Here is a 23,780-nt window from a genome sequence, read left to right as displayed (position 1 = left end):
AAAAATGAAAGGAATACAGTAATATTTAGCCATCCACTAATCACTAGAGAACAGAAAAACCAGACAACTTGAAATATCTTTCTAGTTTCTAACTGATGGAACACCACTTAGTTAATCTGACCCATACTTGGCAGTTGAGAATTCTACCACTGAACCACCAATGCAACCAACTTATACAACAGCATCTGAAGCAACAGCATCTGACTTCTTTTGAATTCGTTAGTATGTTAAAATTTACCTATTTCTATTTTTTCCAGATTTTCTAGACTTAGTCGTTGATATTGATTCACTTTATCCACTTCATCATCATAACTAGAGAAAGAGTAAAAAGAGAGTTAAAATAAGAAGCGTATTTGGCTTGTCAGATAAAGAAGTAAGTACACACAGTTAAATCTTTTCTAGCTCAATACATTCTTGAGTAAAGAGTTAAACAGCAATATTTTCAAAACTAGATTAAGCAAAAATAATATATATAGTTTCACAGCTAAAGCATGTTGGTTTATAGCTCTTACACTAAAACCAATTACAATGCAAAAATAATTTGTTGTATAAAAACTTTCATGAGAACCTAAAATGAAGGCAAAATATACACACATATTGAAACCATCTAGAAATAGTATAGTAGAAAACCTGATATCCAAAAATTGAGAAGGGAAACTCCATATGTTCTATGCCACCAAGTATCTGGAATGATGTCTTAAAAATGATAGTTCAAACAAAGCCAAAAATAAAGTAAATGTTTACTTAGAATATTGAAGATAAAATTCAATTCTGATGAAGTATTAGGAAACAAGCATTCTGCTAGTGACATTGTTAACTGGTAATCTGCCTGCAGACAGATCCAAAAACAAACTTACTCCTGTAACCAAAGAGAAGCTGATGTATGGCACATACCCACATGCATACACCATCTATATACAGATAGCTGTGGCATTCACAATAGCAGAAAATTGCAGGTAATGTAATGCCTAACAATGGGCAAACAAATATGGTATGAGTAATATAAACAATGACATATGAACATCAATGATAAAAAATATAGAGTACATCAAAACCAGGAAGATATGGAACACATTGTATAAACATGGATTAATAACTCAAAAATTTCAATCTGATGAAGATAGCTAATTCATGTCAGGTAAAAAGGTTCAATTAAGTTTCACAAATACGTAACAAAACCAGATTTTTAAATTTTTTAATAAATTCTAGAACCAAGTTAAAAATACAAAATTAAAAGCTTTAAATCAATAAGCAACTTACTAGGCCACGTAGTAGGCAGAGTTAGAAAGCAGTAACAGTACATCCACGTCTCTGTGAGTAGCATCAATGAGGCTAAATAAACACAACAGAGGGAATTAGGTATTTTCATTTTCATTTGCATTTTTTGACAAGCATACGCACACAGCATAGCCATTTATGAAAAAGACTGACTGGTGGAAAAAAGAAAACCAAATTATCAATGAATTATATATACTCTGAAGTCAATGTAATCTATCTACTTGGAAAAATTTTAAAATAACAATAAATAAGAATCAGACTTGGGAAATGGGGGAGGTAGAAGGAAGAGCTGGAGCTGAGAGGCGGTCCCTTCACAGAGGCAGCCAGGAATGGGTAGTCTTCAGGAAAATGGGGTACTGAGAGTGGAGAACTGGAAGATGCTAGAAAAGTGGTTACTCAGAAGGAAAAACGGAAAATCTGAGAAGGGAAAAATGGTAATTATCTCACATTATCTCACCTCCAAGTCACACATTGCACATGTAAGGATATGTTTACACTCATATATAAGCAATCTTTTGAGAAGAATTTTACATAAATATAACATTTATGAGCAAAAATGAAACAAGCTTGAGCTACATTCCATTATTCTCATTGTCTATTAATATGCTTGGCTTTCAATGTTCAGGTAAACATTTCCTTAAGACCATTCTGTCATATTTATACCCACCCTAAAATAAAATATTAAAATAAAGGTTAGAAACCAGATGTTGCTGTTAAAAAAAAAACAACCCACATGTAGATAGATGAACCACGAAATCAAAACTACAGTAAAATATCCACCTTTGTAGTATTACTTCAATAGTCAATAACGCAGAATCTGAACTTAAATCAAACTTTTAATCCAATCAATAATCTTTCCATAAAAAGGTGAATCTGTGTTCTTAAAACTGGTCTTGAAATTCCACTGTAAGAGTGGACATGTCTGCCTTAAGATTTCATAGCTATTCACTAGACCTTATCAAAATGCTATTGCAAAACAAATAGTGAAAAATATCATTTGCAGATGGAATTTAAACTTTATTAATCTGCATAAGAATGAGGTCATTGTTTAATGGATACTGCGGAAAAGGACAGATTTTACTAAACTCCTAAACTGCAGGATTTTATATCAGGAGCACCTTCTTGCAGTATAACACAGTCTTATCTAAAATTAATGAATTCACTTAAATTTTCACCTAATATACTGAAAATCAATGAATGAAATGCTACAACCCATAAAATATTGATGAGGTAAAATCTTAGCATTAAGCGACTAATTAATGGTTAAAAAAATCAATGATTCTGCCAGCTTTTCTGAGAATACTCAACAAGGTAAAATGTAGTTTAGTTTTGTGCATTGATACTTACCTGCGTTCTGAAAATTGTCGCTTGATCCAAGCCATAAAAATTACATCACGACACATATTAATATGAAGTAATCTACTACTAATTACAGGGTTACTTTCATCCTATTTTGGCATCAGTTATTTACACCAGTCAAACACAATCCTCAGTCAAAAAACATGTTTTTAACGAAAAGCACTTGGCACGTAACAGGCTGTTGAAAAACGCCAGCCCTCCCCCCCCACCCACATTTTTACTGCGAAGTCTTAGCTGCAGTAAATATTTAATAACCCTCCCAAGCCACCCTCCCTTTTAAAGAAAAAGAAAAGCACGTTTAATACAAACAAGAAAGGAAAAAAAAAAAAAAAAAAAGCCCTGTAGATATTTCCCCACCCCCCAGCGTTTGCAGCTCTTGAAGCTGCTCTATTGATTTTTGTTTTCCCGCCACCGAGGCAAACCCTCTTTCCACACTATAAAGACAAAAATTGCCAGCACCACATGAAGCCCGACCACTGCCGCAATAGTCGCGTAAAAAGCGCTGTCTTCTGGGGACATTAACAACATACTTTGGAAAAGAACTAATTTACAGGAAAAATATAACCCGACAGGTACTTTAACCATAAGTCCTGCAAAAAGGAGAAAAACCTTAAAAGTCATGGCCACAACACCCTCAGACATGGGCTCAGCAGCATTGGTGGCAGCAGCCCGTGGCGCAGGTGGTGGAGGCCTGTGAGACCGTGGCATGGTCAGTCTATCCGTCTGTCCCCCCGTGATTGCTGCCTGGAAGCTTAGTCAAAAACAGCCCGTAAGGATCTTGCCTGCAGCAAATGCAGGAATGCAGCCGCACCAAGTACCGCCCACCACATAGGTCTAGCTTCCGCACCCCCACTTCCGGTTGTGGCCGGCAGCCAGTACGCAGGCGTGCTCAGTCCTGCGTGGACCCCAGCCCTCAGCGGAGAGGTGCTGAGTGGACGGCTCCCGCGAGAGTTGTATAGCGCCTTTCTTAAGGTCAGTACCCGTGGGCACCAGATGTGAGCGAGGAATCGCTGTCGCTCGCGCCTCTCCTAGTGATCAGTAGCTATCACCCTCCTAGGCACTCAGGAAACCGAGTACAAAGGGGCAGTTCAATTGGGGGTACGGGGGAGCAGAAATGGCGCAAAGAATTGGCTTTGTCACGATGCTAAGAGCAGGTCTGCGTCACTCCAGTTTCCACTTAAGATTTCTCTTTCCTGCTGTCACTGAAGTCAGATTGTTTTGGGACAAGAGCGGGGTATGGACTTGTTAGCAGTAGAGGAGGGAAAAGACACGGAAGGCTAGAGAAGCCTGCCCCACACCCATTGCCGGGGGGGGGGGGGGGAGGGGGGGCTATGCGAAAAGAAAGGTCTCCAGAGCTGGGAGAAGGTTCTGGTCTGCCCACTGCTAGCTGGACCAGTTCGGCAGGAGCTGTCTCTGGTGCAGAAATTAAGGTTGTATCAAGGCAGTCATCAGGACAATTTAGAGTGGTATTCTGGATTTTACTGTTGGGTTTTTTGTTTTGTTTGTGAGACAGGATCTCACTAGGTAGTGCAGGCTGATGTTGAACTTAACTATGTAGACCACACTAGCCTCAAAACCGTGGTGATTCTCCTGCCTCTGCATCCAAACCACTACAATCACAGACATGCATTGTCATGCCCTGTTGGAGTAAATACTTTTTTCTTTTCTTTTCTTTTCTTTTGGTACCTGGGATCGAACTGGTGCTTAATCAGGCAAGCACTGGGACTGCTGAGCTAAAAATCCCTGGCCCCTGGAGCAATACTTTTTAAAAATCAAAATAAACGCAAAACTACGATGCAGGGAAATGACTAAAGTTTAAGTAAAAACACTGGATCCACTCTTACATTTGCATAATCCTGCTTATTTGTCTGTCCTTTTCTTGGAAAAACTTTATTTGTAACTCAACAACAAAGAGACCATCCCACTTAAAAACAGGAAAAATATTTAAACAGATACTTTTTCCAAATGAAGTTACAAAAAAAGTCAACAAGCACAAGAATTCTCAACATCACTTGTGATTAAATGAAATCTATAGTGAGATACCACTTCACACCCACTAGGATGATAATCCCCTTAGTGGGAATTGGACCAAGACTTCCAAGTAAACTAGATTTCCAATCCTCTTAAATTTTCAGACACAATCTCACTAAATCTGTTAGGATTTGTGTCTACAACCACCTTTTCACAGGTGGCTGAATAGAGTTGGTGATTGATTTCACGGTCCAACACTGAGATTAAGGATGTGAGTGCTACACCTGCCCTAGGATAGCAAGCCTGCATATAATCTAAGGGACGTTGCTTGGTTTTGCTGTCTTCCACTACCATGAACTAACCTTTCCCTTCTGCCATGTGCCATTGTCTTGGAGCCAGGTGATTATGGACGGAAACCTCTATAAACTGTGAGCTAAATAAACCTTTTCTCCTCAAACTCAAGAGTGTCAGCTATTTTGTTTGAACAATGAGAAAAGTAACAAAGACGTAGAGCCCTTGTTGTGACATTTACCTGGTTATGTGGCTCAAGAGCCTTTAGAACTGGCTTATGGGAAGTGAAAGAGTTAGGAAAGGTTCCAAGATGCCAGCCAAAAAAGTAGAGCTGAAACACATGTATTGTGTGGGAGATTTGGGTCAGAGCTCAGAAAACCAGAAAGCCAGGAAAGACCAGCCTCAGGAGGTTTCTGCTGCATCAGTTTTTAGACTCCAGATGATGTGTGTCATGGCTTGGCAGAAAGTTTGTCCACATTTTGTGCATGTCCAGAGACTCCCTGAGACAGATTATGGGCCATATTTTTTCCAAAGAATATTCAAGATTTTGAATGTTGAGGTGGTGGCATGGCTGCTTTTGGGGGCTTTTCGTCAGATTTATGCTGAAAAATCAAGAGCACAAAGTTCAGTAGAATGACTTAAAACATTATGAGTTTGCTAGAAAGGAAGCTTTGGTAATGCTGTGAACTGTAAAGATAAAGGAGATCTTGATTGCTAAGAAGGAACAGGAGAATACAAAAGATGGCCTGAGAGTATCACAGGTAGCAGCAGGACTCTATCCACAGCAGCCTTGAAACTGCATAAGTGAAAGACTTTACTTTAAGAAAATAGCCCCAGAGCACCATGTTCCAGAACTGCAGTAGTCTAGAGAATCTGTTCCCTTTGGTGCAAAGTACTCAGCAATCCAGGCATTCAACACGTACAGCCAAGAGAGAAGAAAGCCTTGCTACTGCTTCAGCTGGCAGCAGACCCTGGTGTCATCCACGTGGCACTGGTTTTAGGCACATACACAATGCAAGAGTTGTGGGGGCAGGAAAGCTTCCACCCAGTTTTCAGAAGGCCTGGGAAGCTAGATGGTACAACCCTGACAGGGCATTGTGACAGGGCAAAGCTCTAAGTGTGACACTGAAGGTGCACTGGAGACCCCAAAAATTTGGAGAAAACAGGAATATGGATTGTCTGAGAAAAACTGCAACAGAGAGGGCCCCAGAGAGGAGTCATGGGAGCTACAACCATTGGCAGTACCTAAGGGGAAAAGCCGTCCAAGCCCCTTGAGCTTCACATCTTGCCACGGATTGCCTTCTATACTACACATGGAACTACAGGACTTAAATGTTTGCTCTGTGGAATTTTGAGCTTGCTTTGGTCCCATTCCTTTGAATCCTCATGTTTGTAACTTTTAGAATAGAAATATTTATTTTGTGCCACTGAATGTTGTTGGAAGCGTTTAACTTTCTTTTCATTTATACAGGAGTGTGCAACTAGAAGTCTGTCTTAATTCTCAGAGAACAGTTTGGACTTGGACTTTTCAGCAATGCTGAAAATGTTAGAATTTTGGCAACTCTTAGAGATGGACTAAATGCTTTTTGCATAAAGAAATGTACATGAGTTTTGATGGGGCCAGGGAAGAATGGTATGGTCTGTGTCTAGATGTCCCCTCTCAAAGCCTCATGCAATCATGGCTAGTGGGGGGAGAGGTTCCACAAGTGGATGAACCTACAGTTTGTGATTGATTCATGGTTCAATACTAGAATTAAGTGACTGCTAAGAAGGGTAGCCTCCATACACTATAAGGGACATACACTATAAGGCCCTTCCTTCCCTAGATTGCTTTTGCTGTCTTCTGCTGCTGAACTGTTGCCCTCTGCCAAAGCACTCTGCTTTGGAACCAGCTGGTTACGGACTGAAAAACCTCTACAAACTATGGGCTAAATAAATCTTTTTCCCTTTGACTTCAGGTGTTGGGCATTTTGTCTCAGCAACAAGAAAAGTAACTTAGCCATGTAAGACAGTCTCTAATTTTTCCAGGCTGGACTTGAACGTTTGACCTAGATTACAGGTATGCATCACCATGCCTGGCTAACAACTTTTATTAAGAAAGGAAAATAAGTGCTAGAGAAAACTGGAGAATTAGAACCTACATATTTTGCTGGTGCACATTTAAAATGGTACAGCTATGGTAGAACATAGTCTGGCAGTTTCCTCCCAAAAAAGGATGACCATGTCATCTGGCATTGTCTACTCCTAAGTATATACTGGAAAGAACTCAAAACTAGTGTTCAACACAACTTGTACAAAAATGTTCATAACAACACTATTTACAATGGCCAAAAGGTAAAAATAACCCAAAAGCCCATTCACAAAAAAATTTTTAAAAGTGTTAATATCCACTCAACAGAATACTATTGGAATGAGATTCTGATACATGTCACAACATTGAACAGCATAAAAAACACAGTAAGTGAAGTCAGCCAGTCACAGCCATGTACTGTATTATCCACTTATACAAAGTATTCAGAATAGGCAGACAAGGCCCACAAGATAGAAATCACTAGTGGCTGATTAGGGCTGAGAAATAATTAGTGGTTGTTTAGGGCTGAGTGGTTGTTTAAGGCAATACTTGTGATGATGAAAATTAAACATGTGTGTTCAGCTTACCTTGCAAGGAAGGTAGGGTGGGCTCTGCTTTTTTTGAAGTAATCCCCATCAATACATCACAAATACAGCAGTGGGCAAAGGGAAGGATGTTCTGACCCTAACCGTCCTAGCACATATTAGCACATCTTAGATAGCACAGGAGTGTGTAGTTCAGTATTAGAGTGCTTAGTATGTACAAGGCCCTGAGTTCAATCTTAGAACTACCTACATGAATGAGTAACAAGATTGTAAATCAAACCTAGAACATTATCATCTCACAAAATGGTAGCCAGTATGAAAAGTAAACTTTTGTGGCTGGATATGTAGCTCTGTGGTAGAGTGCTTGCCTTCATGCATGAGATCTGAGTTGGATCAGTGGAGTGGGTGCTGGGGAGTGGGGTACAAAGAAATAAACTCTTCGTATTTCCTACTTTCTTTTATCCCAAAATAGAAACAAACAAACAAAAAAGTTATCTAAAGAATTTTAAAAATTGAGGTATAGGGCTGAGAATGTAGCTCTGGCAGAGTGCTTGCCTAGTGCACTGTAAAGCCCTGGCTTCAAGCCCTAGTACCAAAATAAATAAATAAAAATTGAAGTACAAAATTAAAACCCCAGCAAAATGCAGATGTTACTTGCAATTATTTCTGAAGAGTAATTTAAAATACTACTTCTTACGAGTTGGAGATATAGCTCAGTGCAAAGGTCTTATGTTCAATCCCCAGTATTAATAATACTCTGCAAAAGAACAAAACACCAAAAAACAAACAAAAACCCCAAATCAACCTCTTTTTGGTGCTGTATTAAGTTGGATTGCATCTATTTATAAAACTGCCTGAACACATGAAACAAAATGTTTTACCAAATGGCTTAGAAATGTTGTACTAAGGTATGTGAGGAAAATTTCATTTCATCAGAAAAGTCTGCAAATTCCACTTATAACACAGCATTTTATATCAAAGCAAAATCATTTATGAGGCTAAAATCATGGAAGGTTTCCCTATGAACCTAGAGTCAATGCCTTTTATTGATTTTAATATATAAATACTGTGTTTAATTATACTTTCAAGCTTAAGTGCCCCTTTTATTAAAAATACATGAAATGTATGTATAACAAAATAAATATAGTGCTTTATTCTCAGAAATGTTTCTTTATGATATTAAACAAAATCATGTTAGATTTCACACTAAATCTAGTAAATAAATTTAGATCCTATTGTTCAGTGATAAAGATTCACTTTTAAACTGGATGCATTTTTTTAAAAAATGGCAAGTATTAGTTCGCCTACTTATTTTATAAAAGACCAGGCTTACTTTGTAACCAATAAAAATAACAAGCACCACTGTCCCTCTTATTATACTGACTTATGTGCATCAATACAGTAAACCTAGACTGGTGGAACAGGTAAGGGGGAAGTCTAAGCAGTCTGCAGGCAGGAGTTGGCCAACTCTAATTTTTACAAATTCAAATATTGAGCCAGGTATGGTGGTACAGGCCTATAATTTCAGCACTCTGAGAGGTTGAGGTAGGTGTATAATATTTGAGCATAGCTTGGGAAACTTTAGTTACTTACCACGATCCCATTTCAAAAAGAGGGAGGGGGTTAGGTATGTAGCTCAATAGGAAGGGCCCTGGGTTCAAACCTAGCACCACACACACATGTACAAAAAACAAATGCTACATTAAAATACTTCATTTGTAGCACCCTCTTAATTTTGCATCCATGAAAGTGCCTTAGCTTGTCTTGACACAAACCCTGCACTGTACTGAAAATTTCCATGTACTATGCATCCATGCCCACAGTTTTACAGATAACTTAGCAATATCAGAAGGTTAAGCAAGTTAGGTACTATGGCACCACACCAACTCACCTGGGATCACAATCAATAAGAGCCCAACCCCCATGGAACTTTTCATCATCAGGCAGTAGTAACTTCATGTAGCTTTGCAGAAGCTGACTAATCAGTTCCTGGTGGCTTCTCTGGCTTTCCTTATGCAAAGCTTCATGCTCTTTCTCCTTGGTAAATATGGAATAAAGATCTTCTGTCACTGGAATGCCTTGCATCAAATCTAGGACAGAAATATTCATATCTATAATCATCTTAGTTTATTTATATGCATACATACATATGTATTTATTTATTTTAGAGATAGATCTCACTATGGAATGCAGGCTGGCCTTGAACTTGCTCATGCAGCCCAGGCTAGTCTCAAACTCATGGCAATATTGCTTCAGCCTCCCAAGTGATAGGATTACACGTGTACACCACGTGTCCCCCTACTCATATATTTTTTAAAAACAAAGAGAATGTAAGACCTAGAGGTAAAAACTCTTAGAAGAAACTTAGGTATAAATTTTTATGACTCGGGACTGGGTGTTTATTTTATTTTACTTTTTGAGACAGGATCTCTCTCTCTCTTTGTAGCTCAGGACGACCTTGAATTGTGGCAATTCTCTTGCCTTGGCCTCCTGAGTGCTGGGATGACAAGTGTGGGTCATCACATTCAGCTACCACATTTTTTTAAAACTCAAGATTGAACCCAGGACCTTGCAGAGGCTGAGCAAGCACTCTACTCCTGAGCAACACCTCCAACCCTGGGAATTTTGGGACATTGATACCAAAATTGTAACCAGTAAGAGTAAAATAGAAAACAGAACATCAAAAAACTAAAAATTTCTGTACTCTAAAAGGCATCATCAAACCACAAAACTGTGAAACTATTTACAACTCACTTATTTGACAAGGGATCTTTATATCTAATATGTAAAGGCCTACCACAACTCAATAATAAAAAGATATACCAATCTTAAAATTGGCAAGATTTTAATAAACAAGTTAACTTCCTCTTAATGGGGCCTCTAGCTACAGCTTTTAAATCATTAAAACCCCAACAGTGAGACCCCTGGCAGCATCTTCATGATCTCCAAACCATTTGTCCTGCAAAGGAAAGCAATAAACCCAAACTGCTGATGGCCTCTCTCTCCACCTTGAAGAGAACCAGCTTTAGGGTCAAGACAAAGTTAACAGGATGGACAGCTGAACTGACAGGACGTAATCTGGGTCTTGAATGAAATAACTGAGTTGCTCGATCAACCAACGGAAGCAAGGTAACTTACTTTCTTTGAATAAATGCCTAAAATCCAAATCTCTAGTAACAGCATGCACACCCCTGTCTCTAGCAAATGAATGAAGTATTTTACAATGGATTTCTCCAATTCCTAAAGGTCTTTGTCTGAGGCCCTACTATTCAATGTATGCTAATCATCAGGTGAAAAAATAGGATTTAAGAAAGATTTTTAGGGACTGTTTTATCACATTTGGTGCCAAATCCAGAACACTCTCCATTTACTTTAACCCTATAACAATTTCATGAAAATTTAAGATACAACAATGCATGAATTCTATTGGGCAACAGAAATTCCTCTCCTAAAAAGTGATGAATTAGTTAGGACAATCTCAAAATCTAGTACTATAATATCTGTAAAACCATGTTTAGGAAAAGGGTGGTACATTTGTCCATAAAAGAACTTATGATAAGTGATTTACCAGAAGAGAAAATCAGCCAGGTTTGGTGACACAAACCTATAATCCCAGCAGTGGGGAAGTTGAAAAAGGAGGATTGTGAATTTGAAACCAGCCTAAGCACCTTAGAGACTTAGTAAGACTCAGTCCCAAAATAAAAATTAAAGGGCTTGGGATGTAGCTCAGTGTGAAGGCCCTGGGTTCAATACTCAATACTAGAATCATGCATAAGTGCCCCGACCCCAAACACAGAGAAAATAATCTGGTTAGTGCTTAAAGAATGAGAAACAATATAAAGTTTTTAGTCAGTGCTGTTTTTGGCACCTTATTCCATGCTCCAGGACTTTCAATTCTGCTGTTATCTGAGTAGCAGACAGATATGAAAATAGATGGGTTTCTTTTGTTGCTTTAGTCAAAAGTATTTTTCAAATTCGAATTTTTTTGATTTTGGTTTTTTGAGACAGGGTCTTGCTATGTATTTCGGGCTGACCTCAAATTTGTGACAATCTGCCTGTCTCAGCCTCTCGAATGCTAAAATTACAGGTAAAGATTATACCACATCTAGCTACATTAGATTCTACTTTTTAAACAACTTGGATTTTTGCAGGGGAGTACCGGCAATCAAACTCAGGACTTTGTGCTTGCCAGGCAGGCACTGTGCCACTGAGCTATACCCCAACCCAAAAACTTGAATTTGACTTGCTGGTAAGATGCTCAATAAAGAAACACAAATGCATTACAAGCATGAGTTATGTTAATGAAGTTAGTCTCTGACAGTGCTAGTCACAGAAGGAATAATAAATTTTAAAGAAAGAAAAATCCTTCTATTCCTTACCTATAACAGCTTGCCTATAAGCATCCTTAAACTGATTGAGGTAATACCTATTTGCTGAGTTCACGCCATCTTTCATAACTCCTGCTAATTTCCTTTCTCCTGTCCTTGTAAAGTCACCCTGTCAAAGAAAGTCATTTTGGAAATTTATTCAAAGATAAGTATATCCTCAAACTCAATTTTGGGCTTTCAGTTTAAGACTAGAATTCTACAGGTTTCTGTAACTTCCAAAATCTAAGTTTAATAATTTCCAAACACTGTAAAGGATCTACCAGTATTGATTCTGATCCAAACATGTTAACAAATAGATATATTATTTATAGCATCAAGTCTTCACAGTTAGGTGGTATTTTAGAGTGAAATCATTTTTGGTAACTTGTAGAATTTCTAGAATTTACAAGTCAAAATGAATGACATAACAAAAAAGATTTCTAGACCTCAAATTGTTACAATATTAGGAAACCAAATTTTTGCCAGTTTGGTGGCACACGCCTATAATCCCAGCAACTTGGAAGGCTGAGGCAAGAGGATCACAAGTTCAAGACCAGCCTGTAACAAAATTTTAAAAAGAGCTGTCCATTAGCTCAGTGGTAAAATGGCTGCCTAGCATGTACAAGGCTCTAGGTTCAATTCCTAGTACAAACAACAGGCAAATCCTACTAAATTTCTGACATGGAAAAATGTATTTCCCTAAAATATATTAAAATGACATTTCACCTGTAAGTGTATAATCAAGATTTCCAGTATCTCACTGCACATTAAAATCATATGTACAACAATCCAACAAAGTTTTTGTTTCTCTTGCTTTGTTTTTTCAGGGTATTTCTGTTTGTGTGTCTTGTGAAGGGTTTTGTGTTGTTTTGTTTTCTGAGACAGGATTTTGCTATGTATGTAGTTCAGGGTGGCCTTGAAATCACAATATAGTCCCAGCTGGTCTTGAACTCACAGTGATACCCTGGCATGCTGGGATTACAGGCATAGATCACCACACCTGGCTGTTTCTCTTGCTTTTATAACAAAGATGACAAAGCAAGTCTGTAGAGTAGATATAACTTAAACCTAAATCATGGAAGTATAGTCCAATGATGGAGAACCTTTTAGAGCTTTTAAATGATAACAAATAGCTAGTTATAGCATGCATTCATTATCACTGATATAGTCTCTAGCTTTCTTAATTATTAGAAAGTTTTTGATATTTATTACTTAATCAAAATACAGAATCTGATGCCTATTGAGCCCTTGTTTTAAAAAATATCATGGGTGAACCCTGAAGCAAAAATTAAACTAATTCAATTAATTTCTATTGTCCACAGAAGGCAGTGATATTTTACATATAACAAGAAAAATAACAGAACATTTCTCCAGCATTTACCATGTATCAGGGATTGTCCTAAGCCTTTATACTCATTTACTCATTTAATTCCATGAGAATTTCTTGCAGTAGCATAGTATTATTCTCATTAGACAAATGAGACAAAGTACTTAAGTGATTCGCCCAGGGTAACAATTAGTAACAGGCAAACATAGGATCTGAACTCAGAGAACACAAAGCATTACACAAGGACCAAGTTGACACATTTTGTTGTTCACAGTTTTAAAATCCATTAGCATAAAATTGCAGATTTCTAGACACCTTGGGTAAGATTTCCTTGAATGAGGAAGATCTGGCAACACAGAACCTCCTTATGGAAACAGTTGATTGGCCCCCTCCAGATAAATACACTCTCCTCCTTGGGTCTGCACAGCCCACCTATCCATATCTAATGGTGGCCTGCTTGAATCACACTCCCTGGCTCCTGTTTTGTCTTGTTTTGTCTTTTGAACCCAGGGCCTCATGCATGTGATGCAAGAACTACACCATTAAGCTACATCTTGCAAGAATTTAAATGAGTGATCCTGACTTAAATATTCTAAAAATAAGTCAACTACGCAGACCTATCACTTGCAACTTGTCTGTCAAAAACAAAGTTGGTTTTAAGTCACAGTATAACCCACATCCATGGAAAGATCTGTAAATACTTGCTGCATGTATTTACCTTCAGAGCGGCTGTACCAGCATATTGTCTACTAATGGAGTCACCATTGTTTGCCCACATTATCTGATAGATCCGATTACATTTCACAGGCAGTGGCTGCTCTGGGGGCATCACACCTAATTTTTTCAGCTAAAATGAACACATTGGTAGATTAAACCACAAAACCATAGGATAAAATATACTTCAAAAAAAGGGAAACACTAGTGTACACTTAAAAGAAATAATGTTTTTGCATTTTTTAAAAGAAGCATTATTAAAAGATAGTTTTATGGATTAGCATAGCTGAGTAAAAATAAGGAAATATTTTTAGTATAATTTGTAATATATAGACTCATATTGTTACATTTTGTCTGTTTTAAATTTGCCTATGAAGTAAAACTAAATTATTAAAAAAGCATACTGAAACATAAGAGTACTAATAGTAGATTAGTAAATACCCAATAAATGCTAACTGTATACCAGGACTAGGGCTTCTATGAGCTTTTTCACATGAATTATCTCCTTTACTTGTCATAATAATCCTGGCAAACAATACTCTTATTACCCCCATTATAGAAATAAAGAGACTAAAGAAGTTAAACCCTGGGCAGAGCGAAGACCTCCCATGTGGTAGAGACCAGGACTTAAATTTAAAAGCCTGGCTGCTCAAACATTAGAGGAATAGACACAGGTCCTCAAAGAATAGTCATAAGATATCACAAAAAATAAAAACTCAGAAACCATGCTAGGTATTTCTACTTCAGGAATTTAAAACAGGTTATCTTTTACTCAGAGGTGAGGGGGCTGAAAGATTTTAAATGGGGCACCAAGGTAAAAGGGATGACAAAAGACAATGCAGAAAGCAGCTGCCAGTCACAGGCCTGGGCACAAAAGACAGCTAGTTCTGTGTTGTCAAGGGAACCAGTAAGATCCCAAGAACCACCCACTGGCAAGAATAGCACCAGTGAAGAGATTCAACTCTTTCCGTCACCTGCCTCCTAGTTTTCTATAGGCTGCTCACACCCATACTGACAGAGCCAACTGGTCAAGCAGAAATAAGTATGTAGATTCCCAAACCAAATTACAGAAGGGTGGGTTTGGAACTGAAAAAAGAAAGGTAACTGACTACATTATGCCACCCAATAGATTTTAAAATGTTAGTTCCTGGCTTTCTGAAATGAGAATTTAAGAAAGAATTTAGAAAAGAAATTAGAAATTAGAAAAAGAATTTAGAAAACTTACTTCTAGTGAACTTTGTGTCTCTCAGGTTTTAATGCAGTAAAGTTTGTATGCTATAAATGTTTACCAATATTTAATATTTAGAAAAAGATTTTCACTTTTATTTACATGAGAACAAACATTTACAAGTGAGTATTTAGAATCAAATAGACTCCAAATTACCTGCTGTTCCATGACCACTCGTGCAATGGCAGCTTGGACTACATTTGTACGATCCAGGCAGTCCATGCAATTAACTCGAAAAATTCCTTCCTGTTTACATATCACCCCAGCTTGATCAACCCTTTTCAAAAACAGTATGGGATTTTTAGAATTTGAAATACTTTAATATATTTTTTAAAATTATTTTTATAACAATAAAAGCATTAGGGGCTGGGGATTTAGCTCAGCGGCATAAGCACCTGCCTGTAAGCAGGTGGTCAGGAGTTTGATCCCTGGTACCAATTAAAAAAAAAAAACACAATAAAAGCATTAGCTTATAATTTGCTTGCAATACTATTATGTGCTAGGCATCAATTAATTATTCAGACATTACAGCTAATTTACACAATAACTTAGTAACAAAGATACTGCCCTAATTTAAAAAAAATAAAATAAAATGGAGATACAAAAACAGTGATCTATCTCAAGTCATGCAATTATAAAGCACAGCTGACAGCCCCATGTTCTCCCTTTCTACATAATACTAAACCAGAAGGTTCTTAAATACCACTTTGCTCCCTCCTTTCTTACTCAGAGCAGAAATGAATTTAAACTATCTGAAACAGAGTAATCTACTTTACCACCTGTGAGGAGTCATGCAGCATGGCTTGTGCCTCTAATTTTTCTGACCACCCATGTATTCTTAAAACCTAATCGAACGTCGTCTCTTGTCCTGACACCAATTTTCTTTTCTTTCTATATCTACCTCCTGTAGTCTGAGAATCATTTTCCTTCTCTGTTAATTTTGAAATGCCTGAAAACTGAGTAACTCTAACCTTTCTTTCTCATGTTAAGGATAATGAGAAAGAAGGGAAAGAGAAAACACAGACCACAGATCATGAGAAAAAATAAACTCAAATCCTTAGAAGTTACGGAGCATTTCACTTCATTGTGTCCACCCACCTGACACCTGCTCTCTGTTCAAAGCTGACACTGACTAATGACCAACAATACTGTCTTGAAAAGGAAAAGAGAAATTAGGAAATAAAGCAACAATAAATGCTTCTTTAGTATGCTACTATTATTCAAATGCTTAGTTGTAAGAGACAAATACAGATGATTTCAAAGACCAAGAGTGTCAGAATTCCTTTTCATAAAATACCTACCAACACCACTTCATGTCAAGAATAATGTCATAGATGGCATCAGTTAGGGTTTGAACATTCTCAAACTTTCTTCCTCGGCTAAAATCCATGCCAAAAGAAAGAAAAATGTGTTTAATATTGTAATAGAATTTCTTAAAAGCTTATTTAAGATATGAGAGGCCCAGGATATGCCTCAGTGGAGTACTTGCTAGCATGCACAAATCCCTAATACAAGCCAAACAAAACGAGGCAAAATGTACTATAGATATGATACTGCAAGTATCTTGAAAACATTAAAAAGAACTGTTACTATTAACATTATCAGAAGCTTCATTCCTACCAAATCTCCAACACCTAACTAAATTAACCTATGATAGTCAGGACTTTGGCAAAAGAAACTTGCTTTCAAAACACACGTAAGTCAACATTAGTCACTGAATGTTATTTTTCTAGACCAAACCCTAGAATTTAATCAATAAGGACAGAAGAGAACAAAGAGGAGTCAGCAGAATGATTCCTAAGTAAAGGAATTCTATTACTTCTGCTAAGACTCAGATCCAAGGAGAAAAAAAATACTCTGAAAGTTCTTCAACTGGTGATCAAAACAAAAATGGAACTCTTAAGTATCCAAGTCATTTTGGAACACAGACTATAAATATTTTTAGAACAATTATCTCAAGATTTTAGCCAAAAGAAAGCCCATATGAAAATTAAAACTAAGTAAACAAACAATACTCTTTCCTTTTCTAAAAGAGGAGAAGAGTTTTACTTTTCCCAGCAAACAGACAAAAAACTAAGTTCCATGTGGCAGGGCTAGGGATACAGCTCACTGGCACAGCACCTGCCTGGCATGCACAAGGTCCTGAGTTTGATTCCTGGTACAAAGAAATTTCCAAAATGTAAGTTCCCTGTGGCAAAAATCTACCACAAACACTGTGTTGTAATGTGGACCAAAAAGGCCAGCAATGGGCTTCCGTGAAGTAAATACATCTTAACAGACTAATCCCCTGGTGAATTCCTAGCCATCAGGAGGTAGGGCCTGGGTGAAGGCAGCACTTCATGAGGGCACTGCCTTAAGGGCTGCATCTTGTACCCAGTCCCTTCCTTCTGGCTCTCTGCTGCCTTGTTGCTTCCTAGCTGCTACAAAGTGAGCAGCCTTGCCCTAAGATGCCCTTCTACGATGGTGTTCTGCCTCATCTCATTTAGAAAGCAGTACAAAGAGCCAACCAAACTTAACCCTATGAAACACAGAGCTAAAACAAATCTTTCTTTCTTTCAAGCTGTTTTATCAGCTATTGTGTCCCAGTAACAAAAGGTTGACTAACACAAAATACAGCTGACCAGAAATCATTTTAGAGAGCCACCTTACCAGTGTTCATGGAAGTCAAAGGAAACATAAGTGAGGTGAGAGTTATTAAAAAGCAGCACTTGTTTCAGGTAAGCATCACCAATAATTTTCTCTCTTCCTGTCTGGTTTACCAAGTTAATAATAATCTGGGAAAGTGAAGAAAAAGGAAAAAATTAAGATTAATTAGATGTAAGAATTATAATGTGACTTTTAATGATTTGGAATTTTGTTTTAGAAATATTTTATAGCCATGCATTGAAATGAATGCATTTAAGCATCAACTTTTTCTATAACATTAAAATTTCACTTTTACGCAAATTTACTCATAAGAATTATTTACATTAATGGCATTCCTAGCTTTTCTACACATTAGCAATAATCAATTAGAATATACAATGAAAATAAATGGTTCTTTATAGTAGCAAATATTTTAAAGAGAAATGCATAAAATCTACATTCTAAACATTGCAAAATGGCCGAATTAAAGGAAAAAACAGCTGAAATACACAAGAGAAACTTAAGTAGAGATACATACCATGTTGCTAAATGGCAAGATTCAATATTGTAAAGATGTCAAGTCTCCCCAAATTAACCTATATATTCAACAATCCCAATAAAAATTCTACCAGGATCTTTATGAACTTAACAAGTTAATTCTAAAGTTCATCTGGAAGAGTAAATATGTGGAAAAAATTTGGAAACTAATAATAAGAGGGAAACTTATCCCACTGGAGAGCAACACATATTCTATACAGCAATTAATAATGTGGAAGTGGTGTAGAAATAGGGACCTGACTCAGTAAACAGGATTTATGCCACAGACAGACCTATGTCCACTGAGAATTCTCAGGCATGTTAAATAGCCCACTGTGGGCAAATGTGGACTATTCCTTCATTGGTACAGTACTGGAATAACTGTCCATCTATATAAGGCGTTTACAATTGATCACTACATTTCACTATACACAAAATAAGTTCTACATACTTCTAAATATTTTTTCTTCAAATTATAAAAATTTGGAAGAAAATTTAGAGTAATATTGCCATAATTGAAGGCTGGGACATGACTTTCTAAACCTAACATAAAAACCAGAAGGTATAAAGGAAAAGACTAATAGATGTAATAACATAAAAACTTTTGCATACCAGTGATAGTATAACAAAATGTGAAAGGACCATCCAAGAAAATATACAACATAAAAACCAATACTATGTAGAGTACTATAAGGCCAGTAAAGAAAAAAAGGATAAATTCACAAGAAAATATATAAACAGCCAATAAACATAGGCTAGCTTTGTTACTAAAGAAACAAATTTTAAAGTAGAAAGCTAGTTTTCACCTATGTACAGGTAAATATGAATATAAATACAGATCACAGTGGTGAATGTGGGGAAACAGGCACTGACTCCCAAGGTTTCTGGAGTTGTGAATTGGTATGGTTTTTGTTGGGAGCAAGAGTGGTACTTTATCACTTTAAATATATACACTGTTTGATCCAGTGGTTTCATTTCCATAAATTTGTTCTAAAAACATGCACACATAATATCGCAAAATATAAAAGCTGTTTCTGGAGACTTTTTTATAGATCCTTGTTATGTGGTCCAGGTTGGCCCTCAACTCATTACGTAGACCACTGTCCTCCAACTCATGATCCTCCTGCCTCAGCCTCCCAAATGCTGGGGTTATAAGTATGTGCCACCACAAGCAGTTTAGAAAGTTTTTTATAACAGCAAAAATAGCTATTATAAAGTCCACCAATGAAGAAGTAGTTAATAGTCACGAGATCAAGAAAAAGCAGGTGCAGTAGTATTTATGGTACAGTTATATTTTGATTAAAGTTCTGAATTGTGAATATGCATGAGTCAGGGGTTTTACAGATGTCAAATTACTGATTAACATCTCAAAACATATCTGAAAGTATAGTAGCATGATTCCAAAAAGACGAATTTTCAGTACTATGTACTACTTCAATACTATGAAGGACACTAACATTGTCGACCTTTTTATTCAGTCATCCTTTTCATCTTTTTTATTCTACCAGCATATTGGTTGTCTCTGGTTATTTCATTCAGCCTTAAGATGGATGCAGCACTTTCATATTAAATACAGACACAACAACCACAGGGGGACTGTGGTTCCTGAATCTCTTTTTATTGGAGCAGGAAACCTTTCCCCAGCAGCCTCCCAGGGGACTTCTTCCACATCATACCTCATTGGCTAAATCACTAATGAACACATAAACTAAACCTATGAGTAGCAAGAGCAATGGTGCCACCATGTCTGAGTCAGACTGATCGTCTGGAAAGCAATTATCCAGGAGAGGAGGTAGATAAATGAACACTGTTGGAATATTGTTAGAAATCAACAAGTGCCTGCCCAGTAAACATCTATAAAATTGATGTGAAAGCCAACAGGGAGTAGGGAGGAGTGTGAGAAGAAGTTATTTCCCCTGCTTACACACCTCAGCATAGCTTCATTTTTATCATTGTGTTTTACATTTAAAATGTTACATCAAAAGTTCTTTGTATAGCTATTTATAATTACATATATTAATACATGAATTTATTCACACTGTAGGAAATTAAAAAGTAGATAAGGTCAAATCCTTCCTGACCACAACCCAGTCCCTCAGCCTTCTCTGAGGTGTTATCACTTAGGTGTGTGCCATATATGTGTGGACAGAATAAATGGGCGAGAACTACGTATGTGTTAACGACAGGTTTGGTTTCATGGAATTTTCTTAAATGATAACATGCCATATGTTATACAGATTTTTCTATTTTTCTTTCACAATGTACTTTCCAACTACCTCAATCTTTTTAAGCATTTTATTAAGTACTTTAGATGTATTTTACTTTACCTGTTGTCCTCCAGATGATCAATTTGGTTGTTTTTATGCTGCAATGAATGTTTTCAAAGCGTGTCAATTGAACACACTTCTCTTGGGTAGATTTAATTTTTTCTCTATTCAAATTCCAGTTGTTGGACTTCCCTGCCAGAACTTGGCAGTCCCCACCTTTTTTTTTTTAGCCATTCTGGTGAATCATGGTTTTAATATGAATTGGAGCACTTTTCACATATTTTGACTTTCTGTCTGGTATCTTTTGGCATGAAGAGTCTCCATAATTCTTTTCCCAGTTTTCTTTGAAATGGTACATCTTTTATAGATTTATAAGAGCTTCTAAATATACTACAGATATGAAACCTTTAGCATATATATGCATTGAAAAATCTTAAATAACCACTTTGTGAATTTCCTTTTCATTCTCTTAATAATGCCTTTCAACAGTTTTTATGCCAACAGGTTAATTTATCAACTTCTTTCCTTAAAGTCTTATTTAATTTTAACAATTGTAATAAATGTCACTTGTAATATTTATGTTAGTAAAGTCTTAATAAATAATATTTTAATAAAAATAAATTTAACATCAAACTTACAAATTTTTCACTATAGAGAGTGTTTTTTAAAAAATAAGTATTTCTTGGGTGGGCATTACTCCTTATTAAACAACTAATAAGATATATAATACACAATCACACACTGAAAATATAAGCAGACAATGTTACTCTTTTTATAAATCCTAAATATGATCCAAGGTCAAACAAGTTCTATATTGCCCTCTAAAAGCTTTATTGCTTAACTTTTCATATTTACATCCATAATCTATTTCAAACTAATTCTGTCTACAATATATTTCAGAAAGTAAAATTACTGTGTGAAAACAATGTTTAACTGATATATTCAAAATTGCTACACCAACTTAATGCTTCTAACATATAAGAATTCTTGTTATTGTTTATCAAGTTCCCTAATTCTTTTCAATATGAGGGTTTCCTTCCTATTTCCTGCTGAGACTTTAAGATCACATGAAATTTTTATATTAAATTGAAAAGAACTGGAATCTAGTGAATATTTAAATTTCACTTCCTGAAACATGTTATTTTCTCTACATTTTAGTCAGGCTTTCTTTTATGTTCTTCTATAACTTTTTTCTTCTCATATATATGGTATCTTTTTGCATGTTTATCAGACTTTAGGTCATTTCTATTTATTATTGCTGTAAGAGAAATGTACTCATGGCATAACATTCAGACTGATCATTACTAATGGATAAAGAACATTACTATTATATGTTAATTTCACATAAAAATTAATGTACTGAACTTGTATTTGTCTTAGTAGCTTTTAATTGATTTTGATTTATATGACTGTGTTTCCAAATGAAAAGATATGAATATAAAAGGCAGCCAGAGAAAAAGATACATATAGATAGTCAAAGATACACATCAAATTGCTAACTCCAAAAGGCAGTAGTGTTTCTTATGGATGACTTTCATTTATTAGTACATGGTAAATTGTAATAACCAGCAGATATCTAATCTCTTATCTAAAGGTAGTCTAAAGTAGCTCATTCAATGATTATTCTTAAAGAATATTAAGAATATTCCTAACTTCCACATTTTTAACACCATGACAAATACTCCATTACATAGAATCATGAATAGTACATTATTTCTGTGAAGTTTAAAGAAATACACAGTCATTTGTACATATGAAGGAACATTTTACATAAGCGCACCTGTTTTTTGTAAATTTTCAGTTGTTCTTCGAAATGGGCACAGAAATAGGCAACAGTTTCCTTTTCACCTACAAAGAAGTGATACAAAATCTATTTTTCCTTCCCATGTTTAAGACATAAATTCGTGTCTGTTCTATCTTTATTCCTATTTTTAAATAATTTTACAATCTAAATATAAATTGTCTAACCACCATTTTAAAATAAAATGCTACACCAAATATCTGTAATTTTTTTCCACTGAGACTAAACTAAAACATATATGAAAACATTAACTGTGATATTATGATATTTAGTATTTATATATCCAGTCTACTCAGAAAATTTTCATATGACTTATAACAAGAGAATAAAAATCTCTGCCAAACACTGATATTTAAAAATGTTTTACTCAATTCTCAAAGAATATAAATTAAGTTTTCAGGAAAAAAGTATATACTACAATAATTTCTTCTGTAATCTAATTAGATCAAAATGATTTAGTTATCCTAGAGCTAAAGTTTATTAGCACTGGAAGAAAAGAACTTCATTATTTCAAAAAAAACTTCTGAGGGAGAGACATTTGAGTAAAGTTACCTCATTAATTTTTGATAAATTCTATCTTGTTAGTAGACTTTCTACTTCTATAAATATTGGCCATATCTGTCCTTTCCTAAAGTTAAAACATTCAAAAAGTACTCTCCAAAGCAACAGCAATTAAAAATTATGAAATACGCTGTTTCACTCAATGTTGGAGGAGAAACCTTTTTTTATCATTGTAGCAGAGATTGAATCCAGGAGCTTCCATATACTAGGCAAGTGCTCTACCACTGAACTACATCCGCAGCCCATGAAACTTTTAAATGTTCCATAAATAACTTGCTCTACTCCTATAATTATTATACACCTTTCTGTTACAATTCACAGTAAGATTTATTGGGGGTTTTGTTGTTACTGTTGTTTTACAGTGATAGGGATCAAACCCAGGTCAAGTCCTCTACTATTAGAAATCCCACTTCCAGGCCTAAGTATTACTGTTCTGGACGAAGAATCTGGAAAGCAAACCCAAATCTATCAATTATCTAATTTTAAAAATCATATTCTCTCCAAAATTATCAATTTATAAACCACATGGCTGACATATTGACATGCTTACTTTTGTCCAGTCGAGGTCTTGGGTTATATCGATACCCAACTTGGCTCCAAAAGACAGGCACAGAGCCTCGTGTTTGAATAAAGGACAGTGTATGATTATGAACATGAATTAACTGCTCAGTCTCTACATAATTTGCAACATTTCCATTTTTATCCACTCCTCTTCGTTTATAGCGCATTCCTGTAAAAAATTAAAACAGTAACATCTTGAAAATTTATCAGACTAGATTATGATTCCTGATCATATATGTCCTACAGGAATGTCCTAGAGACCCTATGTGCAACAGGC

At 36.1% G+C, this 23,780-nt stretch overlaps 1 protein-coding gene across 3 annotated transcripts in view; it reads right to left on the bottom strand.

The window, feature by feature from the left end:
• Inpp5f (inositol polyphosphate-5-phosphatase F) overlaps nucleotides 1-23,780 on the bottom strand; it is a 101,268-nt gene that overhangs the window by 7,546 nt on the left and 69,942 nt on the right. For 2 of the 3 annotated variants that reach the window (XM_063244842.1, XM_063244843.1), the window contains 10 exons: nucleotides 23,493-23,672; nucleotides 22,361-22,428; nucleotides 17,801-17,925; nucleotides 16,453-16,530; nucleotides 15,308-15,428; nucleotides 13,928-14,056; nucleotides 11,895-12,012; nucleotides 9,407-9,605; nucleotides 1,261-1,332; nucleotides 239-312 (listed from right to left, as the gene is read on the bottom strand). In XM_063244842.1, the coding sequence (XP_063100912.1) occupies nucleotides 239-312; nucleotides 1,261-1,332; nucleotides 9,407-9,605; nucleotides 11,895-12,012; nucleotides 13,928-14,056; nucleotides 15,308-15,428; nucleotides 16,453-16,530; nucleotides 17,801-17,925; nucleotides 22,361-22,428; nucleotides 23,493-23,672 (1,164 nt within the window). Of the gene's footprint in view, nucleotides 1-238; nucleotides 313-1,260; nucleotides 1,333-2,625; nucleotides 2,839-9,406; nucleotides 9,606-11,894; nucleotides 12,013-13,927; nucleotides 14,057-15,307; nucleotides 15,429-16,452; nucleotides 16,531-17,800; nucleotides 17,926-22,360; nucleotides 22,429-23,492; nucleotides 23,673-23,780 lie in introns of those variants that run through there. The other variant, XM_013143382.3, reaches the window with a different exon arrangement.

This window comes from Cavia porcellus, unplaced genomic scaffold (genome assembly GCF_034190915.1).
Source record: "Cavia porcellus strain 051 isolate PalLab524CR breed Dunkin Hartley unplaced genomic scaffold, mCavPor4.1 scaffold_2, whole genome shotgun sequence".
Lineage (NCBI taxonomy): Eukaryota > Metazoa > Chordata > Mammalia > Rodentia > Caviidae > Cavia > Cavia porcellus.
The sequence above is the reverse complement of the archived record's forward strand: the minus strand, read 5'-3'. Positions and strand labels throughout refer to the sequence as shown.